The following is a 25,288-nucleotide window of genomic DNA, read 5'->3' as shown; positions in this document are numbered from 1 at the left end:
CAATCTGGTGACAAAGAGGAGGGGGTTTGGGAGGCTGGGAAGAAGGAGTGAAGGGTTAAAGAAGTACAAATTAGTGGTTGACAGATGGTTATGGGGATGGGGAGCACACATGGGAAATGCAGTGAGCAGTAATGTAATGGCTATATGTAGAGCTAGAGGGAAGATAATCAGGGGAATTGTTTCATAAACTATAGAAATGTCTAACCAATGTACTGTATACTTGAAACTAATAATAAAATAAAAAATTTTTTAAAAAGCACCACAGGAGCCGTCAGGCAGCTTCCGGGGGGGGGGGGGCCATATCAGTGGGGCTCCTACCTTCCCAATCCGGACTCAGGACCACCCTCCTATTACCGTTACCAGTGCCGTTTGTTGACTATTGAGAGTTCAAGGTCAACATAGATTCCAAGCTTTCTGATGAGAAAGGATAGAGGAACCTTGAGCAATGAGACCAAAGGGTAGTAAACACTATCAAAGGACATCTGCGCATGTTTATATTTTTTATATTTACATTCTTCTACATGCCCACCTTAAAAAAATCCTTTTATAAAAGGAGACTATTTTATGAGCTGAATGTAGAATATAATAATGTTATTTTTATGTTAAGATCATATTGTAACCTATATGTATGACTCATTAACTCAAAAGAAAAATTAAAAGGGCAAATGAAAAAATCACAAATAGTTTTTTTAAAATTAAACTGCTGGATTGTAGTATAGTTCTATGATTAGTTTTTCTCCCAAATAACCTATTTATTTTACAAGGAAATTTGATTTGGACAATAAATATTAAATATTGTTGTGGAAAAATATCCCCAAAGCTCCAAAACCCAGTCCAATGAAAAACCAAACAGTAACTCGGAGAGAATTCAAATTTATTACACGTGGTCCTAGATGAGATAGTACTCTGAAGATCTGGGCAGTGGGTTCAGTTGAAATATTGCTTATATACCAGAATTTTTGCTCAAGCTAATTGGTCAGTTTGAATTCAAACCTTTATAAATGACTGGGGTTGCTATGGAGACTATAAATAGTAACATTGGAAAGGCCAGGAGTTGTCACCTGTTGCTGACAGATACAAATTATTACAGAAAGTGGGAGCTGCTTGGGTACAAACAGTTACATTTATGGAGCAAAGGCACAAACAGTTACATTTGCAAGTCGAGCAGAGTGCAAGGGAGCTTTTGCAGGAGCCCTTGCATGCAGTAAGCTTATTCGCAGAAAGCAAGCCTATTTACAGAAGCAGAAAGCTGATTAGTTTTTAATGAAATTCCCCAAATGTCCTCTTCAATATCATACATTAATAAAATATTCCATTTATCTGTTTATTAAGTTATGAAGATTTAAATATGTTAAACAGATCTTCTCAAACCTAACTGGCAAAAGATGGATAATAAATATAGATAGAATTTTCAAACTCATTTTCATTAAATACAATTAGTAAGTGAAAAGTAAAGAAGCATTTATTTCTACTTATATCTAATCATATCAAAAAGGAATGATCCAAAGACTAGTTCTGTGATAGCTATCTCTTCTTTGGTTCAATGCCATGGGTCCTCTATTTAGGAAATAAACCCACAGGAGAGTAAGACTCAGAAACAATATATTCAGAGTGAGAAAGAAAAAATGTTATTTAGGGCACTAACAAAGGAAACTAAGTCCTGTTTATTCAGTCTTTTATTAGGAAGAGCTTGTAAACCTTAAACATTTGTACTAGTTTCTTTGAGAAAATCCACAGCCTGTTCTAATCCCAGCCTATTTGCAGTTGAAGGTTACAGGCAATAAACTAGGAGAACACAGGGTTCAGTATAACTTTTGGTTTATAGTTTAGTATAATTTTGTCATCAGTACTAAAATTAACAACTCAAAATGTGTCTCTTGTTGAGTCACAATGGGTCAAAACACGACAAATACAAAAGTAGTACATTTTTACCATTTTTAAGTTTTCAAGACAAATTTGAATATTAAATAAGTTGTCATATTATTATATATTTCAAAAATGATAGTCATGAAATCAGTTGTTGGATGAATTCCAATAGGGTTTTTTTTTTTTTTTTACCTTTTAAGAGAATTAAAACCCACGTAGATAAATATTTTTTATTTGAAAGTAATATTAATGCCCTTTCTTCATACACGTTCAGGATTGGGCTATATACATTTCCTCTAGCATTTTCTGTTCTATTGCTATTACTGGTTTACTTTTACCTCTTGTTTACCTACCTGATAAAGCTCAGAGACATCTGGTTAATGGTGAGTCCATTCCCAAGAACTAGGTCCAGCCTCAAGATCTGGAACACAAATAGAAAGAGGCCAGGGATGTGCTTTAGGAAGGGGCACTGTCATTTCATGGTAAGGAAGTTGCAGCATTGGATTATATGCATGCCCCTGCATCTTATGAAAGAAAAAATAAGTATCTTGAGGTGATATTCCTATAGCTGGTAAGTTTGTCTTAACATAGTGCTAAAGACTTTGGGTAGTGGATTCAGAAAACAGAATTCTCAAAGAGATACTACATATTAATTGTTCTTCCATATAAACAAATTCCATTTAGCAGCTCTATGGCATATGAGTCTGATTCTCGGTGTTCAAAGCAGACAAATGCAAGACTTCTGCTTTTCTTCTGACTTTGCATGTAGTGACTTTGGTTAATGGTGCAGTCCATAAGAAAGTGAAGTAACGGCTCATAGAGAAATTCTTCCTGCACTGGGGCCTCTAAATTTTCCACAGTGCTCTGTCGTCCTCTTTCCCGAACTGGAAACAAGCAGTGCAGGAAGTACTGGATCCTGCCCCACGTTTCTGTTGCACTGCTCTACCCAGGAGGAGATGAGGCCATGATTAGTTTTTTTCAGAGACTGCCAAACTTGTTTTCCAGACTGGCTATACCATTTTGCATTCCCAATAGCAATGAATGAGTAATTCAGTTTCTCGGTAAGTTTGTGTGTGTTTGAAAAATGGAATGATGCATGAAGTAAGGAGTGAGAGCTATTGATCAGAGGGATAATCTATGGTATAATTAGAGGAAAAGCCATCAAGATTAGCTCGTAAAAAGGGACTTTGAATTAATAATTTCAGGATAAACCATTCAGGGCCGGTTGACATAGAAGAGAGGAAACATGAAAGACTTTGTGGAAAGAGACAGAACAATAAGAAAATAGAGAATGTGGATTAGGTGATGTTCATTTAACAAATTAGTAGGCAAGAACAACAGGAGGGCATAGGACCAGAGAGAGTTAAAGACCTGGGTTAAAGCTGCCCTGAGAATTGCCCTCACAATAGGGCCTCAGCCTTGTGGGCATGAGGCAATAATAATCACAGCGAAAATTGTTCAGCATATATTATCACCATTTTGCAGATGAGGGAAACTACAGCACTAAGGGGACTTACTTATAGTTACCTAGAGAGGAAGTGGTTCAAACCTAAGCATGCTGGCCTCAGGGTCCATGTTCTTAACCATTACCTGATGCCATCATGACTCTTATAACTATAGTGAGAAAAAACTCATGTCACATAAGTTAACAGTAATTAGATGAAGGACCATACAGAATTTAGTTATCTCCACCGGGAGGAAAGTTCTAGAATGGATTTGTCACAGTAGAAGAATAATGTGCTAAAAAGAAAGAATATGATGTGAATGTAAGAATTAGCTTAGGCCTCGAGGGCTAGAAAATGCCGGCCTTTATTGCTCTGTTACTTCTGGCCATTTGGACATTGTTCCGTAGAAATCATGTAATTCTATTTGATCTGGGTTACCTGGCCTCTATGACTGCTTGAAAGAAACCCCCAGAAATCAGAGTTGCTCAGCAGCTGGCCATCTGCTGCTCACCTAGAAAGTAAACCAAAACAGGAAGTCAGGGTGATTGGAGGAGCCACGGGGCTTGGAAAGAAGAAAGCAGATGGAATCCAGGGGAACGGAGGGCTTCACCTAGGCAGACCTGTGTGTAGTTATATACCTTTGGCCTTGAACATGTTTTTATTTTTTTACATCCTTGCTCATTGAAAATGAACAGGTGAATTATTGGTGAATTATTATAATCCTGAATGAAAAAGGAGGATGTTCTCACCATAAAAATTCCTGAGTGGATTATAATGAGAAGTCACAGCCTAAGGGGTATATGATAGATTCATCTTTACCTTGAACAAGCCCTGTCCATTGTTTCTGTGCGTCTAGGATAACATACTTAAAATGTCAGAATGATCTCTTCTCCAGAACTTCAGAGGTAAACATCTGGTACTGGGGTGAGACGACCCCAACATTTCTCATTTTATCCTTTACCCCACACACATCTGTAAACTATGTATGTTGAATGTTAGCTAATCCTGCCCCCACCAATGTAAAAGAAGTATATACCTCTCCAGTTCTACTTTTTAACCAACCCTAGAGATTTCCCCACTTTGCTTTCTCCCTCCTGTCTCCTTACTCTACCCAATGGAGTTTATGTAACCTTCCTTTCACCTAGCCCTTTGATTTTAATGTGTAAAACAACTACCAAACTGCTACTCCTAGGATCAGTTTCTCAGTCCTTTGAGATTTTGCTTCTGGGTCTGGCCCTCAGCCTCAACTGAAATAAACCCTTTTAATCTTTCTTAAGGTTTGTACTTTCTTATGTTAACACCTTCATATCACTTAACAAAACAACAAATGTACCACAGCTTGACGTTTTCTATTTTTGATCTATTTTTTCATTTTTATCTCTTCTGTAGTATCTGAGATTTCAGCTTTATTTTTGTATCATACCCTTTCAAATGCATACTTCTATAGCTGTCTACCTTTAAAAAAAAAAAAAGTGACTTGATCCAGCTGTTTGGAGTTATTTCAACTGTCCTGAAAGTGAGGCAGTCATTCTTACTTTACCAAAGCTTCATATCCACTGTCATAGCACATTTGGGCTGCCATAATGGAATATCATAGACTAGGTGTCTTATGAACAACAGAAATTTATTTCTCACAGTTCTGGACCCTGGGAAGTCCAAGATCAAGATGCCAGCAGATTCAGTGCCTGGTGAGGACCTGCTTCCTGGTTGTTAGCCATCTTCTGACTGTGTCCTCACACGGTGGAAGGGAACAGATCTCCTCAGGTTCTATTCTAAGGGCAGGAATCCAGTTCTTGAAGGCTCCACCCTCATGATCTAATCAGCCTCCAAAAGTCCTATTTCCTAATACCATTACACGAGGGACTAGGTTTCAACATGTAAGTTGGGGAGGAAACACAAACACTCAGTCTATAGCACTAACCAAGAGAATTTTTAAAAGTTCCTGTTGGTGAATGCAACAAACTTTTGGCAGAGTTGGATCAGAACTAAAGTTAATGTTCTGCAAGGGAAATCGTCAGCAAGAGAGCTTGTTACTGTTCTGCTTTTGAGGATGTGGGGCCCTCAGTACTGAAGCATGTTACCAGTTCAAAGGGGCTTTTGCAGCTCAACTTCCCACAGTCCTAAACTTCTGAGGGGAACAGAAAGGCAGTTTGAAACATATAAAATTGCTGTGGCTGTCGGTCAAAAATAGTTGGCTTTTGGTAACTTCCTGTGACACAACTCTTTACATCATGTAGAGCATTCAGGAAACACTAGCACATACACATTGTCACTCTCAAATTTTTTCTTGGTTTTAGGTTTGCTCGTTGTGCAAGTCCAGAACTGGAGGAGCACCTCATCTGGGTGGGAACTGGCACCAAAATACAGTTAAAGTTAAGGCTGATTCTGCTCAAGCAAAGACTTTCTTTCCAAAAGGCCGATTTACAAAGTCTTGCTGAAGAACTCTAATGGGGGCAGGGACAGGAACATTGTTTTTTGCTACTATGTACTTTTTTTGGATACAGTATTACTTTTTCTTTTTCTTTTTTTTTTTTTTTTTTGGTATACAGTATCAAGAGAACAATTTTAAAAGAACTGGTTATTCTGTTTTTCTTGCTCCTTATTTTGATGTGTCATCCTTTCTGCCTATACGGAAATGCTGTCAATAATTATATAAAGTATTTCCAATTTTTAACTTCTCAGCTCACTTATTGTCATTTCATTTCTAGGAGAGAGGGCAGACCAAGAATTCCTTCAGGTTGTGGCCGAGCCCGATGCTGCTCCTCACCATCTTGAGTTCCTTGATCTTAGCTGTGTCTTCGCCTCACGGGTGATGTGCATCTGCCGTGTTCTGCTTGGTGTGATCCAGGGGTTGGTGCTCAGGTACTGTGTCCCCCTCAGCAGTTGTCTAGCACAGTAACCCAAATAGACTAGAGTTAACTAATTGAACAATAGTAGCTCTGTGGTCTTAACAATCAAATCATATGAAGCTGTAAGATCATTGCATTACCAAATTGTCATCCATTTTTGTTAATTAATGCCATCCCATCCTAAGCTTACAAAGAACTTTCATGTGTCTTTGACTCTCAGAATAATCTTGTGAAGGAGATAGAGCAGGTATACTGTATTATGAGTTTTCACATGAGAATTAATTTAGTTAGTATTTTCTTTCTATTAATAAAAGGGTGCAAGTGTACTATATTTGAATTTTCCTTTCTTTTTGAAATTTGACATCAAATCTTATCAATAGTACATGTTTTATAATCCTCATAATACTTTTTGATTGCATTCATTGAATTGCAATTGTTTTCCCACAAAAGCTGTCAGGCATAATATTCGTAAGATTATAAACTAAGAGCCTAGTAGCTGGCAGTTATGTGTTATGTAAATATCCCGCCCTTCATAAATCCTACACGAATGTTACTTGCACTTTCAAAAAGCTCTAGACCTTGGCCATGACCACTTGCTCATTTCAAACCTCTGTGGCAGTTTTTGCCCTGATTATCCTGCATGTCAGTGCCCTGGATACATTTATCGCTGCAGTATATGAACATGCTGTCATATTGCCAAATGAAACAAAAACACCTGTTTCTCAAGAAGATGCCTTGCTCCTTATGAACAAGAATATAGACATTCTGGAGAAAATAATTAAGCTGGCAGCTGAGAAGGTAATATTTTATTTCCATTAATTGTGATTTATGAGAGGTATGTGAGATCTGGTGGAAGATTGGAGTATTGGAGTGTCTATATTACACATGAAAAAATAATTTTGATTTGACTTATTTTGAACAGGGTGCTCAAATCATTGTGACTCCAGAAGATGCACTTTATGGGTGGAAATTTACCAGGGAAACTATTTTCCCATATCTGGAGGATATCCCAGACCCTCAGGTGGCCTGGATTCCATGTAAAGATCCCCACAGGTATTTAAATTATCTCAGTCATTCATGCAAAAGTGCTGTAATCCTCTAAAATGTGCATGTGCGCCACAGTAAAATGATAAATCCTGAATTATCCTATGTGTGGTATTTATTATTATGTATTAACCTTGTCATTTATTAGATTTAAAAATCACACTTAAATACCATCGGACAATCATTTATGATTTAATATCTTTATTATATTTGGAGAAAATATGTAAACAAGGTATTTATTACTAGGCTTAGAAACCAAGGGGAAGAGGACCATGGATACAAGTAGTAAATTAATTTCTGAAGTAGACAGTGGGTTATGTTTCAAAAATATTTCAAAATGTCTATCAAAGGTATCATATTTTAATTTCATAGAGTCTCTGTTCCAGAATCTGCTTCTCAGGCAGAAAGATCTCACTATGTACTTTCCAGGGAATCATAAGACATTAGGCTTTGAAACTGCATTTTCCTAGGCTCATAAGATAATTTTCCAGGAAAAAGTAATCTAGAAACATTTTAATATGGAATATTTAATGGATATAAGTGTATATTTAACATATAAATCCTACACCTAATAAAACCTGATTAAATTATTGAGGCACAGATCGTATACTTCAAAATTTGCAGTAAAATGTCTCTCACTCTGTCACACTTATCCTTTCTCACCTCTCAAATCCTCTCATTGTCTTACCCTCACACTTTCACTCTTTTACCTCAAATTAAGTTTATTAAACATTCCTCAGCCACATTTTTGCTGGAGAATTACGGTACCAGACTTTTTAAGGCACTCCCAGTTATTCTAACATTTATATAAGGGCTATGAGGAAATAGCTTCTCTTAGCTCTGGAGAGATTATACAAGGAGACTATTGGGATAATGAAACTGGACAGCTCCATGGTCTTATCTTTCTTTTTCTGAACTGATGCTCTCCATGGTGTTTGTAAAAAATTTCCTTTTGTGGAAAAAAGAGGCCAAATAAGTTTTGAGAATTGGGACAATCCATTTGTTTTTTATTTCACAGTGGGACTGAGTTCTGGTTTTCCTGTTAAAAGCAACATATGTTGCGAATTTGTAGATGAGTCAAAGATCACAGTAGCTATGGAAACTGGTAAAGGTCGGGGAACAAGTTCTTCCATATGGTTAATAAATGTCTCTTTAATAGCCTTACAGTAGAAGGAAAATTTTTGATTGAAAAATGGTTTGCATCATCACCCAATATAGTCAAATTTAATTCATTCATCTTTTCATTCATTCCGATACTCTTCTAAGAGTAGGGGATATAGCACTTAATAAAACAAAATTTATGCCCTCCCTGTGGCTTATGAATATTTAGTGGGGGAAGATAGATATAAACAAACTCATTTATCACATAAAATGTTGTATTGTGATAAGAATCAGAGAAATGGGGTACTTGGGTGGGATGAGGTATAAGACCTATTGTGGTTATTTTTTTTTAATTTAAATTGATTATGGAGTTTTTACTGAGTATGACTTCAGTGTGTTAGCAAGGGAAAGAAGTAGTAAAATGAGATCAGAAAGATTTCATGTTGTGTGAGTGCTACATATCATGTAGGGTCTTGAAGTCTATTTTAAGAACTTTGGTTTTTCCTCTGAGAGAGACAGCGAGTCACTAGAAGGTTTTCATTTGAGGAGTGACCCAATCTGACTCATGTTTTAAAAGCACCACTCTGGCTTCTGTATTAGAAAAAGACTAGGAGGGCAAGGGCAAAGCAGAAAGACCACTTAGGAAGCTATTTTAATTATCCTAGTTAGGGCTGATGGAGACTGGAAGTAGGATGGAAGAGGTAGAAGTGGTAACAAGAGTGTAGGATGTAAAGGTGACAGGATTTGTTGTCAGATTGTTTGTGGGGGTATGAGAGAAAGATGAGCATCAGAAGTGACTCCTAAGTTTTTGGCCTGAGCAACTAGAGACATGTAATTGCTGTTTACAGCTATAGGGGGCACTTAAGGAATAGTACGTCTGGGATGGAAATAGAAAGTCAGTTTCGTGCGTCTTAAGTTTGAGTTGCACTTAAGGTATCTAAGTGGAGATGTCTGGCAGTTGCATATACAAGTCTGGTGTGGAAGGACAATGTCAGGGCTGGAGATAGAAAATCAGGAGTCGGAACACAGATGGTCTTAACACCATGATGGGTTCACCTATGGAGTGAGTTAAAGAAAAGAAGGGGTCCAAGGCTTGAGATCTAGGAAAGTCCAGTGTTTAGACTCAGGAGAGATGAAGAGGAACCAGCAAGGGAGAATGAGAAGGTGAACCAGTGAGTAGGAGAAGAAGAGTGGGGTCCAATAAGCAAGGTGAAATGTTTCCATGAGGAGGACATACTTAGCTGTGTCCACTGCTGCAGATAAGTAGGATGAAATGAAGTACGATGTGGGTCATCATTGGCATTTGTGAGAGCGGGGTGATAGACATGAAAGCCGATTTGAGAGCTTCAAAGAGAGGACCAACCAGGAACGAGATGAACAGTTCTTTCTAGGAGTTATACTGTAAGAGGGAGCTGAGACGTGGAGCAATATTTAGAGGGACATGTGGGTTCAAGAGAGGTTTTATTTTATTTTTTGAAGATTAGAGATACTAGAGCATATTTGCATGCCAATGGAATGATCCAGTAGAGAGGAGACAGGTAATGGTGTAGGACTGTGAATAATGAATTGCTGAAGCAATAGATATGATGTGGAAAAAATCCATCAACTTTAAGTATAATTTGCGGCTTTTAAAATATTATCTATTTTATGAATAGTTTTTATATTGACTTCAGTTGCACTTAGGCTCTTGTTATTGTTTATGTATGAAGTGACTAAAATACTTTTTAAAGTTGAAATGTCTTTTTTATTGAGATACAATTGACATATAACATTGTGTAAGTTTAAAGTGTATGATGCATTAATATCATACACATATGTTGCAATATGATTATCGCCATAGCATTAGTTAATCTGTTAACATGTCACATAACTATCATTTCTTTTTTTGTGGTGAGAACAATCAAGTTCTAGTCTCTAAGCAACTTTGAAGTTTACTTTTATACAGTATGATTGATTATAATCCCTATGATGTTCATTAAATCTCCAGGACTTATTTATCTACTAGTTGCAAGTTTATACCCTTACACAATATCTCTCTTATTCCTCCCAACTCCCAAACCCTGGTAATCACCATTCTACTTTGTTTCTATGAGTCTGGCTTTTTTAGATTCCACATATAAGTGATATTATATAGTATTTGTCTTTCTGTTTGACTTACTAAAATGTCTTAATTAAAAATTGATTTAGATTTGGTCACACACCAGTACAAGCAAGACTCAGCTGCCTAGCCAAGAACAACTCTATTTATGTCTTAGCAAATATTGGGGACAAAAAGCCATGTCATTCCTATGGCTCCAGATGTCCTTCTAATGGCTATTATCAGTACAATACCAACGTGGTGTATGATACAGAGGGAAAACTGGTGGCACGTTACCATAAGGTAAGAGGGGGTGGGCATGTACAATGTGCCTGCTGTGAGAGCAATGAATGCTATGTTTGCGAGTTTGAGCTTCATTCCTATATTATGCAATGTTACTAGAGATTTTTTTTAAGTGAGCAACAACAAAGATGACATTTTAGAAAAAAGAACTAATCCGGAAAAATATGTAGGCTAAGGTCTATTAGAAAGATGTAATAATCCAGGATTGAGATAATTTTTTTTTGTATATATAAAACAAATAATTTTTTTCTCCAGTTTTATTGAAGTATAAGAGACTATTAGTTACTCATATTTACATTGTACAAATCAATGAGTTTTCTTTTCAATCATAGATTAGTTTCAGTTGTACAGCATAGTGATTAGACAACTATATAACTCACAAAGTGATCACTCCACTAAATCTAGTACCCCTCTTCCTCCTTACATATTTTTTACAACATTGTTAACTATTTTTCTTATGCTACACTTTATATCTCCATGACTATTTTGTATTTATCCATTAGAATTTCTTAATCCCTTTGCACCTTTTCGCTGTTTCCTCAATCTCCCTCTTGTCTAGTGGCTCTCAAAATATTCTCTGTATCTATGAGTTTGTTTTCATTTTTGTTGTTGTTTTTGTTGTTTATTTTGCTTTTAGATTCCACATGTATGTAAAATCGCGTGGTATTTGTCTTTCTGTGACTTATTTCATTCACCATAATACTCTCTAGGTTCCTCAAGGCAATATCTTTTTCCATCCCCTTCCTTTAAGTCTGTGTGTGTGTCTTTCAATCTGAAGCAAGTCTCTTGTAGGCAGTGTATGTAGGGGTCTTGTTTTCTTATCCATTCAACTTTCCTATCTTTTGTTTGGAGCACTTAATTCTTTTTCATTTGAAGTACTTGTTGATAGATATGTAGTTATTACCATTCTTTATTCATTTTTTGATACATGTTTTTCTTCTTAAAGAAGTCCCTCCAACAATTTCTGTAATACTAGCTTGGTGTTGATGAATTCCTTTAGTTCATTTTTTTTTTTTTTTTTTTTTTTTTTTTTTGTCTGAGAAGCTCTTTATCTGTCCTGTGAGTCTAAATGATAGCTTTGCTGGATAAAGTATCTTGGTTGTAGATCCTGGGTTTTCATCACTTTGAATATTTTGTGCCAAGCTTTCTGTCCTGCAAAGTTTCTTTTGAGAAATCAGCTACCAGTCTTATGAGTGTTCCCTTGTAAGTAACTTATTGCTTTTCTCTTGCTGCTTTTAAGATATTCTCTTTGAATTTAATCTTTGACATTTTAATTATGATGTGTCTTGGTATGGGCCTCTTTGAGTTCATTTTTGGAGGGACTCTCTGCACTTTCTGGGGTTGCACGTCTATTTCCTTCACCAGGTTAGGGAAGTTTTCCATCATTATTTCCTCAAATATATATTCAACTTCCTGTTCTCCCTCTTCAGGTACCCCTAAGACATGGATGTTCTTGCCCTTAATTTTGTTCCATAGGCTCTTTAAATTATTATTATATTCTTGGTTACTTTTTTCTTGTCATTCTGATTGGGTGTCTTTGGCTTCCTTGGCAGTTCGATCCTCTTCTTCCTCCACTCTGCTGATTCTCTCTAATACTCTCAGATAATGTACTCTTCATTTCTGACTGGTTCTATTTTATAATTTCCATTTCCATTATATTTTTTTTTTAAATCTCTTTTTTAAAGTTCTCACTGAGTTCATCTACACTTCCCTTAATTTCATTGAGCATCTTTATAATCAGTGTTTTGAACTCGGCATCTGTTAGATTGCTTGACTCCATTATTCCTGGATCTCTGTTCTGTTCTTTCATACGGTTTCTGCTTCTTTGTCTTCCCATTTTGGCTGTCTTTCTGTGTCTTTTTCTATGTACTAGTCAAAGCTCCTAAGTCTCCTGGTCTTAATAGTGTTGCTTTATGTAGTAGTTGTCCAGAAGCACAGTCCTGAGAAGAGTTCAGTTGCAAGCCAATTTTAGCCCCAGACTGTGCCCTTCTGGGGCCACCTGTTAAGATTCAGCAAGCAGTCCACAGATGCTGTGTGTATAGTTGCGTTAAGAAGCCACGCCAGAAAACGAGATCAAATGCAACCAGTGTGATTCTTGGCACTGTTCACAAGTGGCACAGACTCATGAAGGACACAGATGGATGTGGCTTGGTTAGGGCCACAAATTGAGGGAGGTGAAGTACACAGATGGATGTGGCTTGGTTAGGGCCACAAATTGAGGGAGGTGAAGTTTCAGAGAATCTTTTGGTCAGAGTGACCTCTGTTGTCTAGTTCGATGATGTCTCAACTATATCGGTTCTGCGACCACACACTGGGAGGGGAGCAGACTCAACAGAGGAACCATGGATACCACCAGCACTTCTGCCCGGGAGAAAGCCTCACCTCTAGCCCTCTCTCTGACAACTCAGTGTTCCCCTGTAAGTTCCTCGTGCCCCATAAGTAGCCCACCTGACAATGGTCCTCAGAGCGAGCAGATATCTCACTGCGAAAGTCTGGTTGTGGATACAGCCCCTTTAAGAGGCATCGGCCCCTGCTAGCTGTCACTGCTGCAGCCTCTGTCCCACTCAGCTGCTCAGGACCAGGCAGCCTCTTGTCTTTGCACCTTCCTATCTCCAGCTGTCACTGGGTGATTTCATATTTTTCTCTCTAGTTGTAGGGCTTCTGTTCCTCTAGACCCCAGGTGACTCTGCTTGCTGCTTGCTTCATTCCATCACAACTTTAATTTAGTTGCAAGAGGGAATGAATAAAGTTTCTATCATTTATGCCATTTTGCCCAGTCTCTCTAAAACAAATAATTTTAATATTGGTACAAAAGATGCTAAGGTGACTATAATCCAGATACCATTTAATATTGAAATGATACAAAGATGTTTCCAAATTGAATAAATCAGTTTCGCAGAAGTTAATTTCCTCATTTTTTTATCAAATCATGAAAATATTTTTTCTCCTATTTCTATACCAATTAGTTTCATTCCTTTCTTACAGATTTAAGGTCAAATCATAAAGTTTTACCTTTAAATTTTGAATTAAAAGAGTGAAATAATCTTAAGCCATAATTTTATACCAAATTGGGCAGGGAGAGAGCCTGGCCTTTTAAATGTGTATGTGATGCGCACGGCAGTGTGAATGTTCCTTTTCTTCCCCCATGTAGTTTTTAGCCTCAGAGGCTTTTGAATGGAGAAATTATCTGCTGGAAGTCCCAGTTAAAATACAAATATTAGTCACAAGGAATGATATTAACTCAATGGTTTTCCAATGTTTTTGATCATATACCCCTATTATAAAAAAATTTAACTTGAGTCCTCAATAAATGTGTATTTTTTTTGTATTCATAAACAAAACACATAACTTTCAAAAAGTTTTCTCATAACTGTAGGTTTTCACAATTTCTTTTCATATATAATTAAGCTTTCTTGTTTTCCTTAAATGTGTGCTCATACTAGAAATAAAAATGTCAGCTCTTCTATTTTTTGTTTTCTAGACTTTGCATTATAAGTATTAGTATCATTTTTTAATGCACTCTCTTTACAAGAATTATCAGACGTTGTTCTTGCATTCTGTAAGTGTTGATTTAGTTAAACTGACAGCATATCTGGTCGACCAATTTAAGCAGGATGAGGTAAACTGCAGGATGGTGCAGCACACTGAATGTGGACAAGCTAGTGAGGGACTTGTGATTATTCTAAATTGAGCAGCTCCCACTCTCCCCTCAGAGTACTTCAAAAACCATTCATGACCCATGAGCTCTAACACAGGGACCTAACAAGAGTAGGTCAATCAATTCTTCAAGTGCTAGTAGGTTCAATTTATTTTTTATTTTTTAAATAGCACATAAATGTAAAGATAAATTTTAATAGTCTTGTTCCCCACCTTGTCATTCCTTCTTTTTCAGATCATTTTATTAAACTGTCGACTTTGATTATTATATTACACTAGGTTAGTTTTCCAAGTTGACTTGGATAGAATCAGAGAGAATTAAATAAAATTTTCGTCTTCAACAGCAATTTTGAAATCTACTTAAGTCTCTAAAATAACTTTGGATGTGACACTGTAAAGATGCATTGGGCATCCTTCATCCACTTAACAGCTATTTATTGTGTGTTTATTATGCTTCTAGGTATTAGGGATTCAAAGGGGAATAATACATATTGTTCTTTGAATCCTTGATACCTGGAAATGTGAAAAATCTTCTTCATCTTTCAAGAAGTTTATAGTCTCTTGGAATTTATGAGAAGGTATTTGGATCCTAATTGAGAAGTAGGGATTGGGAGAGTAGGAGAGTAAGAGAGAGAGAGAGAGAGAGAGAGAGAGAGAGAGAGAGAGAGAGAGAGAGAGAGAGAGAGAGAGAGAGAGAGAGAGAGAGAGAGAGATGTATTTCTCCATGTTTTCCTTGGAATTTTACTTCCAATCACCAGATTCATTCACTTCCTGTACATTTGCTGATGTCGATCATAGCCGAATCTATTACTGACTTTGGAGGGTTTTACAAGTTATTTCTTTAATAAACAAGCCTTTCCTGGTTTTATCTTATGCATTTGCTATAGTACCACCTCTACTCTGAGCCTCAGTTTGATGTCCCTGAAAAGCCAGAGTTGGTGACTTTCAACACCACCTTCGGAAAGTTTGGCATGTTTACATGTTTTGATATACTCTTCCATGATCCTGCTGTGACCCTGGTGAAAGATTTCCACGTGGACACCATATTGTTTCCCACAGCTTGGATGAATGTTTTGCCTCTTTTGACAGCTATTGAATTCCATTCAGCTTGGGCAATGGGAATGAGAGTTAATCTTCTTGCGGCCAATACACATCATGTTCGCATCAATATGACAGGTAATTCATGATCAGATGAGATTTGCAGGTTATACTTCTAAATGCAGATAAATTAATGCCTCAGATATTACTTGTCATAAATTTCTTGCTTCTCTGTTGGGACTAATCACTATTTGTCATCCTTTCACAAGAAAAGAAAGGCTAGTGACTGATTTTAGCAGCTATGGCTGTGTTAAGACCTTTATTATTGAATTTATCCTCACAACTTAGTGAGCTGAGTATTAATTATCATCCCATTTTTACAGATTATAAAACTGAGACACAGAGAATGTAAGTAATTTACCAAAGTCTACCAGCTAGTAAGTGATAAAGCTTGGCGCTAAACAAGATTTGCTTGAACATTGGCAGAGGACAGAGGAATGTGTTCTTGACACATTGTTTTGTAACAAACTACCCTAACAGTAAACAGTAAAAGTGGCTTAAAACAACAAACATTTATTATCTCATATTTTTTGTTGGCCAGGAATTTGAAATTGGTTTAGCTGGATGGTTCTGGCTCAGGTTATCTCTTCAAGGTTACAACAAGCTGTTAGCTGGGCTGGCAGTCATTTGGAATCGTGACCGGGGCTGGTAGGTCTGCTTCTAGAACTGCCTCACATGGCTATTGTCAGGAGATCACCTGGTTCCTCTGTGGCTGTTAGTAGACCTCTATTTCTTGCCACTTGGGCCTCTCAGAATTGTGTGATGTATCCTCATGACATGACAGCTGATTTCCTCCAGAGCAAGTGATGAGAGTGAGAGGAGAGAGGAGAGAGAGAAGAAAGAGAAAAGAGAGAGAAGTGCAGAGGGAGCGAAAGCTGCACGGTCCTTTATGACTAGTCACATACAGTCATTTCTACCATGTTTTATTCGTTAAAACTGAGTGACAAAGTCCAGCCTGCACTTAAAGGGAAAGGAAGTAGATATACCCTTGGAGAGAAGAGTGTTGAGCAATTTGAAGGCAAATTTGAAAACCATGACAATGGAGAAAGGAGAGCATTGTGCGTTACCTTTCCTTACCTTTCAGGAACTCCCAAATACAAAGATTTTTTATATTTGGTTTAACTATCCATAATGCTGATAGATAACCCCATTATAATCGAAGTTATTTCACCTGAGACCATTGAATATTTGTTTTAATTTCCTCCAATGGAGAATAGAAGTACTTAGGTGTTCAGTGTAACTAGACTCAAGTAGTGGCATGACTGCATGCTCAATTCTGACGGGGAAACTGGCAGTGTTTTGTTTTTAAAAAGACCTGTTTTCCATTCACAGGCAGCGGTATTTATGCACCACATTCTCCCAAAGTATACCATTATGATATGGAAACGGAGTTGGGAAAGCTCCTCCTTTCAGAAGTAGATTCGCATCCTCAAAACTCTTCTGCCTACCCAATGGCTGTGAATTGGAGTGCTTACGCCACTAGCATCAAACCATTCTCAGTGCAGAAAAACACTTTCCAGGGGTTTATTTCCCGGGATATGTTCAACTTCACAGAACTTTTTGAAAATGCAGGAAACCTCACAATCTGTCAAGAAGATCTCTGCTGTCACTTAAGCTATAGAATGTTAAGAAAAGAAGAGAGCGAAGTGTATGTGCTGGGAGCTTTCACAGGACTTCACGGCCGAAGGAAAAGAGAGTACTGGCAGGTAATCTCAGCTCAAGTGAAAGGTGGTGTTTAGGTGTCAATGAATTCCGGGGTTAACTTTTCATGTTTGTCCCAGGGAGCCAAGTGCTTTTTCTTGGAATGACTCTACAGATCGTCAATATCACACACGCATGCTCACACACACACACACACACACACACACACACACACACACACTGGGAGTAATCACATGATATTTGCAATAGGAATTAAGTATAATCTCATTGTTTGCTTTGTGCATGTTTGAAAAACTTATTAACCTATTTGACCGATGAACTATTTTATATATTATAGTGAACTTCAATAAGGCTTCCTTAAGTAGCTTTACTGACGTATCTGAATATAAACAGTTTTGTTTTAACTTGAAACCAGTGATGAGTAGGGATACCACTTTTATTTTAGTTTCTTTTGTAGTCACATGTCTTGGTCATTTTATTCTCTTCCAATGACAAAAATTTTAAATGCAAACTTTTATTATAGTGTTGACTATGCATTTATATTTTCTTATTATATTCTGAGTCTTACTACCTTCTTCTGAGGAAGAGGATATGGAGAAAGATAGTCAAAATAACCATTAATAACCATTTTAGCATTAGTACTACTGTTGCTGAAAGACCTCTACTCTCTAGAGCCAACTAATCATCTGACATACCAAACTAATGGTTTAAGTCTAATTTTAAACTGACATTTTCCTCTCAATTCATTTATTACCCAGGAAATGGAATTGGTTCTCAAATCATTTGCCATTTCCAATAAGTCAGGTAATTATAAAACACACGATCCAGATCCGTTTATCAAATGAAGAAGATATTTGCTACGGTTATAAACTGAGTCAGCAGTTCTAGTACAAGTAACTTAGATGTAAGGCCTTGCATTTTATCTGCATCTGTTCCACACAGGTATGCACAATGCTGAAATGCAACACGACTAATTTGACAACTTGTGGACGGCCAACAGAAACTGCTTTGACAAGATTTGACATGTTCTCCCTAAGTGGCACATTCGGAACAGAATATGTTTTTCCTGAAGTGCTCCTTACTAAAATTCAATTGTCACCTGGAAAATTTGAGGTAGGAGGATTTTAAGAGTATTTTCATTTTCTGTGTTCTCTGAAGCCAGGTAAAGTAAGTCTGTGGCAACTGTATCCGTCAACTTTCACTGTGTAGCAAACTTCCTCAAACCTTTATGAGTTTAGACAATAACCATTTCTTTAGCTCTTCTTTGGCAGTTGCCATCTGAACATGGTGTAGCTAGGCTGTTCTGGTTTGGAACAGGCTTGGTTGATCTTGGCTGGGCTCATACATGGAAGAAAGACAAAAAACCTGCTGGAGCTTTCCAGAACAGGTTAATGGTCCAGAGCCAGAAATGCCATTTCACTATTACTCTGAACTACATCAGTATTTGAAGAATTTGGATGGTGGTAGTTAATGAGATATTGGAGAGCATGAAGAAATTTGGACATAGTTACCTCCTTTCTTTGATGTACATTTTTTCCCTAAATGGTTTCAGGTAGTTGGGAACAGAGAATGATACACAAGAGTAAATGGTTAAGTGCTTAACTATTTAGTATTTGTAGGTCTCGACTCTTAACTTTCTCCGAACTTGTCATGCTGTCTGTCATGTCTGGCCACTGGCTCCTAATTCTTACTCGGAAGGAAGGAGGAAAGGGAGGGGTCATGCCTGTCCTTTAAATTAGGCACTTGTGGTCAGTCTATTTATCATTAGGATCATGTCCCATGACTCCAGCTTATTTGCTGAAAGAGGAAATAAGAAATAGTGTTACATCGAAAAGTTATAAAGGAAGCATTTGCCTACTAGTAGGCAGGATTTTTGGTATAACAGTTCTTTGAAGGGGCCACCATGGCCAAGGTGCTGGTCTTCATTTCACAAGTGTAGGTTCTCTATGGCATGACTTTCCCTAGGTTCATCAGAGTCTAAGGAGCAGACACCAAACAAACTCACAAGATGGATAAAAGAGAGGACCAATTTATTATAACTTTTAAAAATAGATTCACTGAGCTGGAGAAAATGAGCTATCATCTCAAGAAGCTCTCGACTGGCAAGCCCTTTTAAGCATTGAAGCTATGGATCAGAAGTTTGTTTTGTGAGCACAGAATTAAAACAGAAGGGATTGGGTAATCATGGGACAGATTTTCATGAAGCTACAAAAGCTTGAGGCATGTGCTTCTTTTCTTTAGGACTAGTTATCTAAGACCATGGTGAATCTGGGTGCCTACTTGCCTCAAAAACAGTGAAATAAACAGCAACTAAATCTTGATTTTTTAAGTTATTCTTTCTTGAGAGACTTTGCAGTTCACGGTCCTTCTGTTAACATATTATTTTTAGAGAGACCAGTTGCAGTATCACAGATGACAAGTTTTTTCTTACTCGAGTTATGTCTTCTGGGGTATTTCCCAGGGTCTTTGACTGATGCACTCTCTGTCAACAAATATTTACATATTATCTTAGAAGATCACTTCTGCAGAGATTTCAGCACACTTACTGTCTTTCTCCACCCCTAGTTTTATGGTAAAATTGTGAAGTGTTGCTGACCATGATCACAAATGTGAGAAACATCTTGCTGTAATGTCTTAGGCAACTCTGCTGTATCATCAGAAATCTGATCTCTGCAACTAACTAGTTTACGTAACCTTGTGCAAGTCGGTTAGCCTCTGACTTTCCTACCTGTAAAAGGGAGATAATACCTTCCTCACTGATTTGGTGAGTGTCAAATATAATAATGCATGCGAAAGCACTCTAAACAGTGAAGCATTATACAAATATTGAGATGTGTTTTTAAGTACTTACTACAAAAAATTTACCCATTTAATCATGTTAACAACTAGGAGGAAAAGCTTACCAGAAATAGGCCACATGTACTGAATATCATGTAAGTATAGATCAATGTACAGATAGGCTGGAAGAGTAAAAAGTGAGGTCCCATTCCAGATCCAGTAAATCAGGATGTTGAGAAGGTGAGACCTATACTTGTTCAGAGTTCTGCAGGTGATTTTGATGGGTAAGAATTATCAGTTTAAAGGTCTAATCAAAAAAGTCAAATTATAATTAGTAGACACTGCTTAGGGGGGTAGTAAATTATAGTTTATCTTAGGAAAATGTTTAACAAGCAACCAGTAAAAATGGAAAACTGAGTTCTAACTAGAACCGTAGAGATAATCAGATTTAGAATTAATCCTGAAAAGTTTCAAATAAAATTTTACTATATTGATGAAAAGTCACTAAAAAATAAAGTATCTGTGTTTAAATTGTTTTAAACATTCATCCAACTATAATTTGAAATATAGCTCTGATATTTTATTTGTTTCTTTAATGAAAAATTTAATAAATAAGAAACACTTCATAAACAATGAACACTTAATAAATGATAAATAATGAACATTTAATACTTTATTTTGTTTATTTAATTACCAACAGGTTGTATGTTTGACTAGTTGTTAGTGATCTATTTTTTTGTGTGTATGTGATCACCACAGAAATTATATTCTAGGATATTCAGTTATTTTCTCCTTCTAAGTATAATGTATCTGGTTTCTCCATTTCCAAGTTCATCTCCATTCAAATTGTCCTCACAGCTGATGAATTTCATTTTCTTTCTTTCTTGTTCTATCTACCATCTATCTGCTTGTGTGTCTTTCTATTCTTGTCCCATTAGTTTGTACTCATTATGCCCTTACAGAGAGAGGCCTCTGTGACTTCAGGATACATCTGGTCATTCATGGCTTTTTACAATAGGATCCCTATCTTCTTCTTTCACCACAAGGCTTATTCTCTTTTTCACCAGTCTTCAGCTCTAGTTGGTGATGTGCTATAAATATTAACAACTTACTCTCTGAGGAAGAAAAGAAAAAGCCCCAATTTGTGTCATTTACCAATTTTCATGGTGTAAATGCTTTCACCATGATCCACTTCAAGAATGACTATGTTTACCAACAAGCTGTCAAAGTTCCTGAAATTTTAACAATCTGTTCTGGCGAGCTTACACACTGCTAGCTCCAGCACACCACTGGTTCTAAACAACTGGAGTAAGAAAGCACATTGCCTAGATCTGTCACACACACTTCTGTCTCAGAATAAGACTTTGCTACTTAGATTTCCACTTCTCACAGTGTCTTCTGTCATCAGCCCCAAATAGAAATTACAAAAACTGGTCCTTCTTGTGGCAGGTTGTGTTCCACTCTGGGAAGCAGATGAGTCCAGCTTTTTCTTCTCCTAAGCACTTATCTGTTTTCTTCTCTAGTATGCTGCTTTCTGTCTTTATGCTTAGGATCTGCTTAGTTTCACCTTTAACTTTTAAGCTTCTTAAGAAAAGGCTGTGATTTTACTTCTCTAGTTTCTGATTATCTTGCAAATAATTGGAGTCGAGTCTTTGCTGTTGTGAAATTTTGCCTTTTCATTAAGGGTTATATTTGAATGTCGAAACTCAAATGTTAAGCCCTCTAGAATGATCCTGGTTTTCATTACATATAAAATAGCCCGTCCCCTTTGGCTCTGCCTGTGCCTTACTTCCCCTATCTTATCAATCTGGAACTATTTAATCAATCATGATATATAGAATTGTTTCAAAAATGTCATTCTGCTTGTAATGCATATTTTAATCAAGCTAATTATACTTTTCCCACCATCTCTTTAGGTACTCAAAGATGGGCGTTTAGTAAACAAGAATGGATCATCCGAGCCTATCCTAACATTGTCACTGTTTGGGAGATGGTATGCTAAGGACTCACATTCCATCCAGGGAGGGACCAGCAATTTGTCAGCAACTTACCTGCTAATATCCACTTTATTAATGATCATAGCTTTGTAAAATATTATGATGATATAGCACATCTCTTTATCACAACCCATTTTGCAGTATGTTTTTTGCTAAATGTGTTTATCAGGTTTCCAAGTTTACTAAGAAACTTTGAAAGGCTATCTCAATTGTATAGACCAATGATTTCTAAATATGTATTTTTCTTATCAATACTTATTTTAAGTATTGTGGTCATTTTCCCCCTTTTTCGGCTACTCTGAAATGTTACTGTGAAATGGAAAGAACATGGGTGTTTGGGTCACATAAATGAGAGTCAGATCTTAGTTGTATCCTTATTTGCTGTGTGACCTTGTGTGCTTTTGTGTGTGTGAGAGGCAGCGGAGTGAAGAGCTTCAGGGCCCTTGCAGACAGAGCTGTGGCCTTTGAAGAGAACAGTAATGATCAGAATTGAGAGGTTTATGGCAGCATTCCATTTGATAAGAAAGATCATTTGAACTCATCCACTTTTCTGTGCTAATGATTTGGGGGAAATTTGCTTTTCAATCATACAGTAATGTTGAAGCTTTTCTTCACAATGACAGTTGTTTTGAGATGTTCTAGAAGAGATGACAGCTAGTCCAGGTTCACTTCAAAGGAAACGTGGCCCAGGGCATTTGTTACCCCAAACAATCTCACCCGAGGCCGTGGTACAATTTAACAGGCCCCAATCCTGTAACACAAAGGCCATGCCTAGTAGTGGTAACACTGTTTTCAACACTGGGTGGTCTACTTTGGCAAAAAAATGTGTTATCTTGTACAACTTAAAATATAGTGTATTCGTTACTGATCTTTTAATGCAAATATTCTTTAAATTATGAAAGTAAATTTACAGATTGATTATAGATTTTATATCTCCAAAATTACGTTAAGTCTAACACTTTCAAATTAAAATATTAAAATTGAGGCATTTATGTTTTGTTTTTATATACTGTTGTATATCTACTTGTATATTCAACTTGGATATTCTATTGAAATGCAGTAGGAAATTAAGACTACTTTTATAATGAAGTGGTTACTACTAAGAGAAAGGAAATGGTGGTCAAGCCACATTTTCTGTTGGATTTTGAGAAGGGCTTATATGTTGTCCATATTCAACATTGAGACATACATCAAAGATGGTCATTTTGAAATGGTGATGAATGTACATGTATATTAATAGTCCAAATCGTGTAACCATCAAAATTGGGTGCTCTTTAACTTTTCCTGAAATATGGAACATTTCAGATTTGCCAGATTTTGCCTGAGGAAATTAGACATTATGCTATAGTATTGTTATGAGTGTTGTGACCTTTGGGCAATGATATTTCATTTTAAAAAGTTAAACTCTTGACTGGAAGTCAACAGCTAACCCTAATGCAGGGAGGAGGCAAGAGAATTAAAATGCTCAATCAAGCTACATTCAGAGACTGAAATATGCCCATCAGCCCTGCAGCCAGGCCAGGGAGACACCTTCAGAACAAAGGAAGGTTTCTGCTGGGATTGCTAACAACTCATTTCTAACACACCTGTGGATAGGGAAACAGGAAAAACAGTCTTTTAGTGGCTGCCCTACACAAATTAAATCCTTCGTTCCCAATGGCTAAAACCATGAGGGAACCTTGGATTAAAGGCTGGGAACTGCCAGCAGGCCTTTCAGGCTACATGCTCTTCTACTTTCCCTTCCTCACCTCATGTCCATATCAAAGAAAATGGGAACCAAAGAATGATATAGAAACTGAAATTGCTAAACACCTGGGGACCCTTTTACTTTATGCCTCTGAGAGGAGACCACACTTTGTGGACTGTTACCTCTTTTTTAATAAACTTTCCTTTTGACACTAACTTTGGCACGTGTGTTGAATTCTTTCTTCACTCTCCACCAAAGGACTCTTCTTTTCCCAGTGTAGGGCTTGGTCTTCCTCCACTTGGGGAAATTTGCCCTGTCCTGCATCGACCCTAAACCCGCTGGTTTTAGAAAGATATAAGCAAGAAGCTCCTCACAGATTCTAGGGGACAGTTTTCCCCCTGACTCACACTTAGAGCTGTCAGTTGTGCTTTAATTTATTAAAAAACAAAAACAAATAGCACCAAGTCCCAGGGAAAAGAAAGAGTACTCAACGCAATTGTAGAATTTATTGCATCACATTTTAAATGATATTTCCTCAGCGATTTTCACACACACACATTTTATTTTACCAAACGACTCCAGCATAGTTTGTTTGATCTGGCTTCGATTTAGGGAAATGCACCTGAGGGAGTAGCTCTTTTGTTTCTGAAGAGTGCAATGTTATAGTCCAGTTTCTTTGATAAGAAACATCTTTCTATCTCACTTTAAATTTCCCTGTGGTTCTGGAGGGAGTATACAGGCTGATTTTTACCTAGTGTGCTTTTACCAGGCCTTATTCTGAAAGGTTCTATTTCAATTTCCTCAGTTAAGTTCCCCTGTGTTATAAAGCCATACCCTCAGCCTCAGCTTTCTCTCAGGGCTCACTCTCTACCCCTGTTCTTTCACTCAGATGGCATTTATTGATTTCATATCGTTTTCCAAGTGCTAGGTACTGAGACATTGGTCTATGCGTTCTCTTTGCTCTCCTTGCCACTCTCTGACATTGCCTCTGTGGGATCATCTATTCCAGTCATTTCTGTACTATACCTCAGGCTGCTCTGCAATTATCACTGCCTCTACTCGTTACTTTTTATTCCTTCTTTGCATTCTGGCCCATCCTCATGGCATTGGCTTCTTCATTTACACAGTGATTTACAGTAGCATTCTTTCTGCTTTCACCTTTCCATTCTCACCTTCTTTCTTAAATGCCATTCATGTTTCTAACTCCATTCTGATCATCTCTTTAAGGAATTCTATAGATGAGAGTGTTTTGAAAGAAATCTGAGAGCAGATGTCTGTTTAGATTAATATGGCTGTCACACACACACACACACACACACACACACACACACACACACACACTCGGCCACACATAGATACTTCTAACAAAAGCATTCTCAAAAAGACATTTGAATATAGGAATAGTAACGATTGTGAAGAGGATTTCTTGAGTTACTGCAGTGGAAACATAAAATATTGGAGTGTGAAAAAAGATATTTCAACCATGTCTTTGAGAATTTCCAGGCCACTTAAAGGTAAATCAAATTAGAAAAATGATAAGAATGAATGGAGTGATTTTAGTTTACCTGTTTTCAATAATTTTGTGATATTTATGTAAATATGGCTTGAACAATAGCTACAATCAGTTATAAGAATTATTAAGCCATTGCTCCCCTGTTTTTCTTATGTACTTTTCATTTTTTTTATCTCAGAAGTTAATTTTTTTAATACTGTATTCTTTGTCT

General features: G+C 37.1%; 1 protein-coding gene and 1 pseudogene across 4 annotated transcripts; one reads left to right on the top strand and one right to left on the bottom strand.

Moving 5' to 3' along the window:
- Nucleotides 1-53: 53 nt before the first annotated feature.
- On the top strand, nucleotides 54-24,667 carry VNN2 (vanin 2). Of its 4 annotated transcripts, none has more exons than XM_016124648.2 (8): nucleotides 54-6,173; nucleotides 6,834-6,958; nucleotides 7,083-7,213; nucleotides 10,493-10,685; nucleotides 15,230-15,518; nucleotides 16,773-17,146; nucleotides 18,045-18,215; nucleotides 21,797-24,667. In XM_016124648.2, the coding sequence occupies exons 2-8, from the start codon at nucleotides 6,905-6,907 to the stop codon at nucleotides 21,968-21,970; spliced, it is 1,386 nt and encodes a 461-aa protein (XP_015980134.2). In that variant the 5' UTR covers nucleotides 54-6,173; nucleotides 6,834-6,904; the 3' UTR covers nucleotides 21,971-24,667. The 4 variants fall into 4 exon arrangements, with proteins under 4 accessions (XP_015980134.2, XP_015980133.2, XP_015980131.2 ...); XM_016124647.2 differs by having other exon boundaries at nucleotides 6,780-6,958; XM_016124645.2 differs by having other exon boundaries at nucleotides 54-6,958.
- LOC118615021 lies at nucleotides 1,125-2,733 on the bottom strand (annotated as a pseudogene).
- Nucleotides 24,668-25,288: the final 621 nt, after the last annotated feature.

Source organism: Rousettus aegyptiacus, unplaced genomic scaffold, assembly GCF_014176215.1.
Source record: "Rousettus aegyptiacus isolate mRouAeg1 unplaced genomic scaffold, mRouAeg1.p scaffold_m13_p_1, whole genome shotgun sequence".
NCBI classification, from domain to species: Eukaryota; Metazoa; Chordata; class Mammalia; order Chiroptera; family Pteropodidae; genus Rousettus; species Rousettus aegyptiacus.
This window is presented reverse-complemented; position numbering and strand designations above follow the sequence as displayed.

Bases quoted from the DNA above. Each gene is read 5' to 3' on its own strand.
- VNN2 (XM_016124645.2), top strand. From the start codon at position 6,746: ATGACCACTTGCTCATTTCAAACCTCTGTGGCAGTTTTTGCCCTGATT. The intron at 6,959-7,082 runs GTAATATTTTAT...TATTTTGAACAG, and splicing joins TTAAGCTGGCAGCTGAGAAG to GGTGCTCAAATCATTGTGAC. The intron at 18,216-21,796 runs GTAGGAGGATTT...CCATCTCTTTAG, and splicing joins TGTCACCTGGAAAATTTGAG to GTACTCAAAGATGGGCGTTT.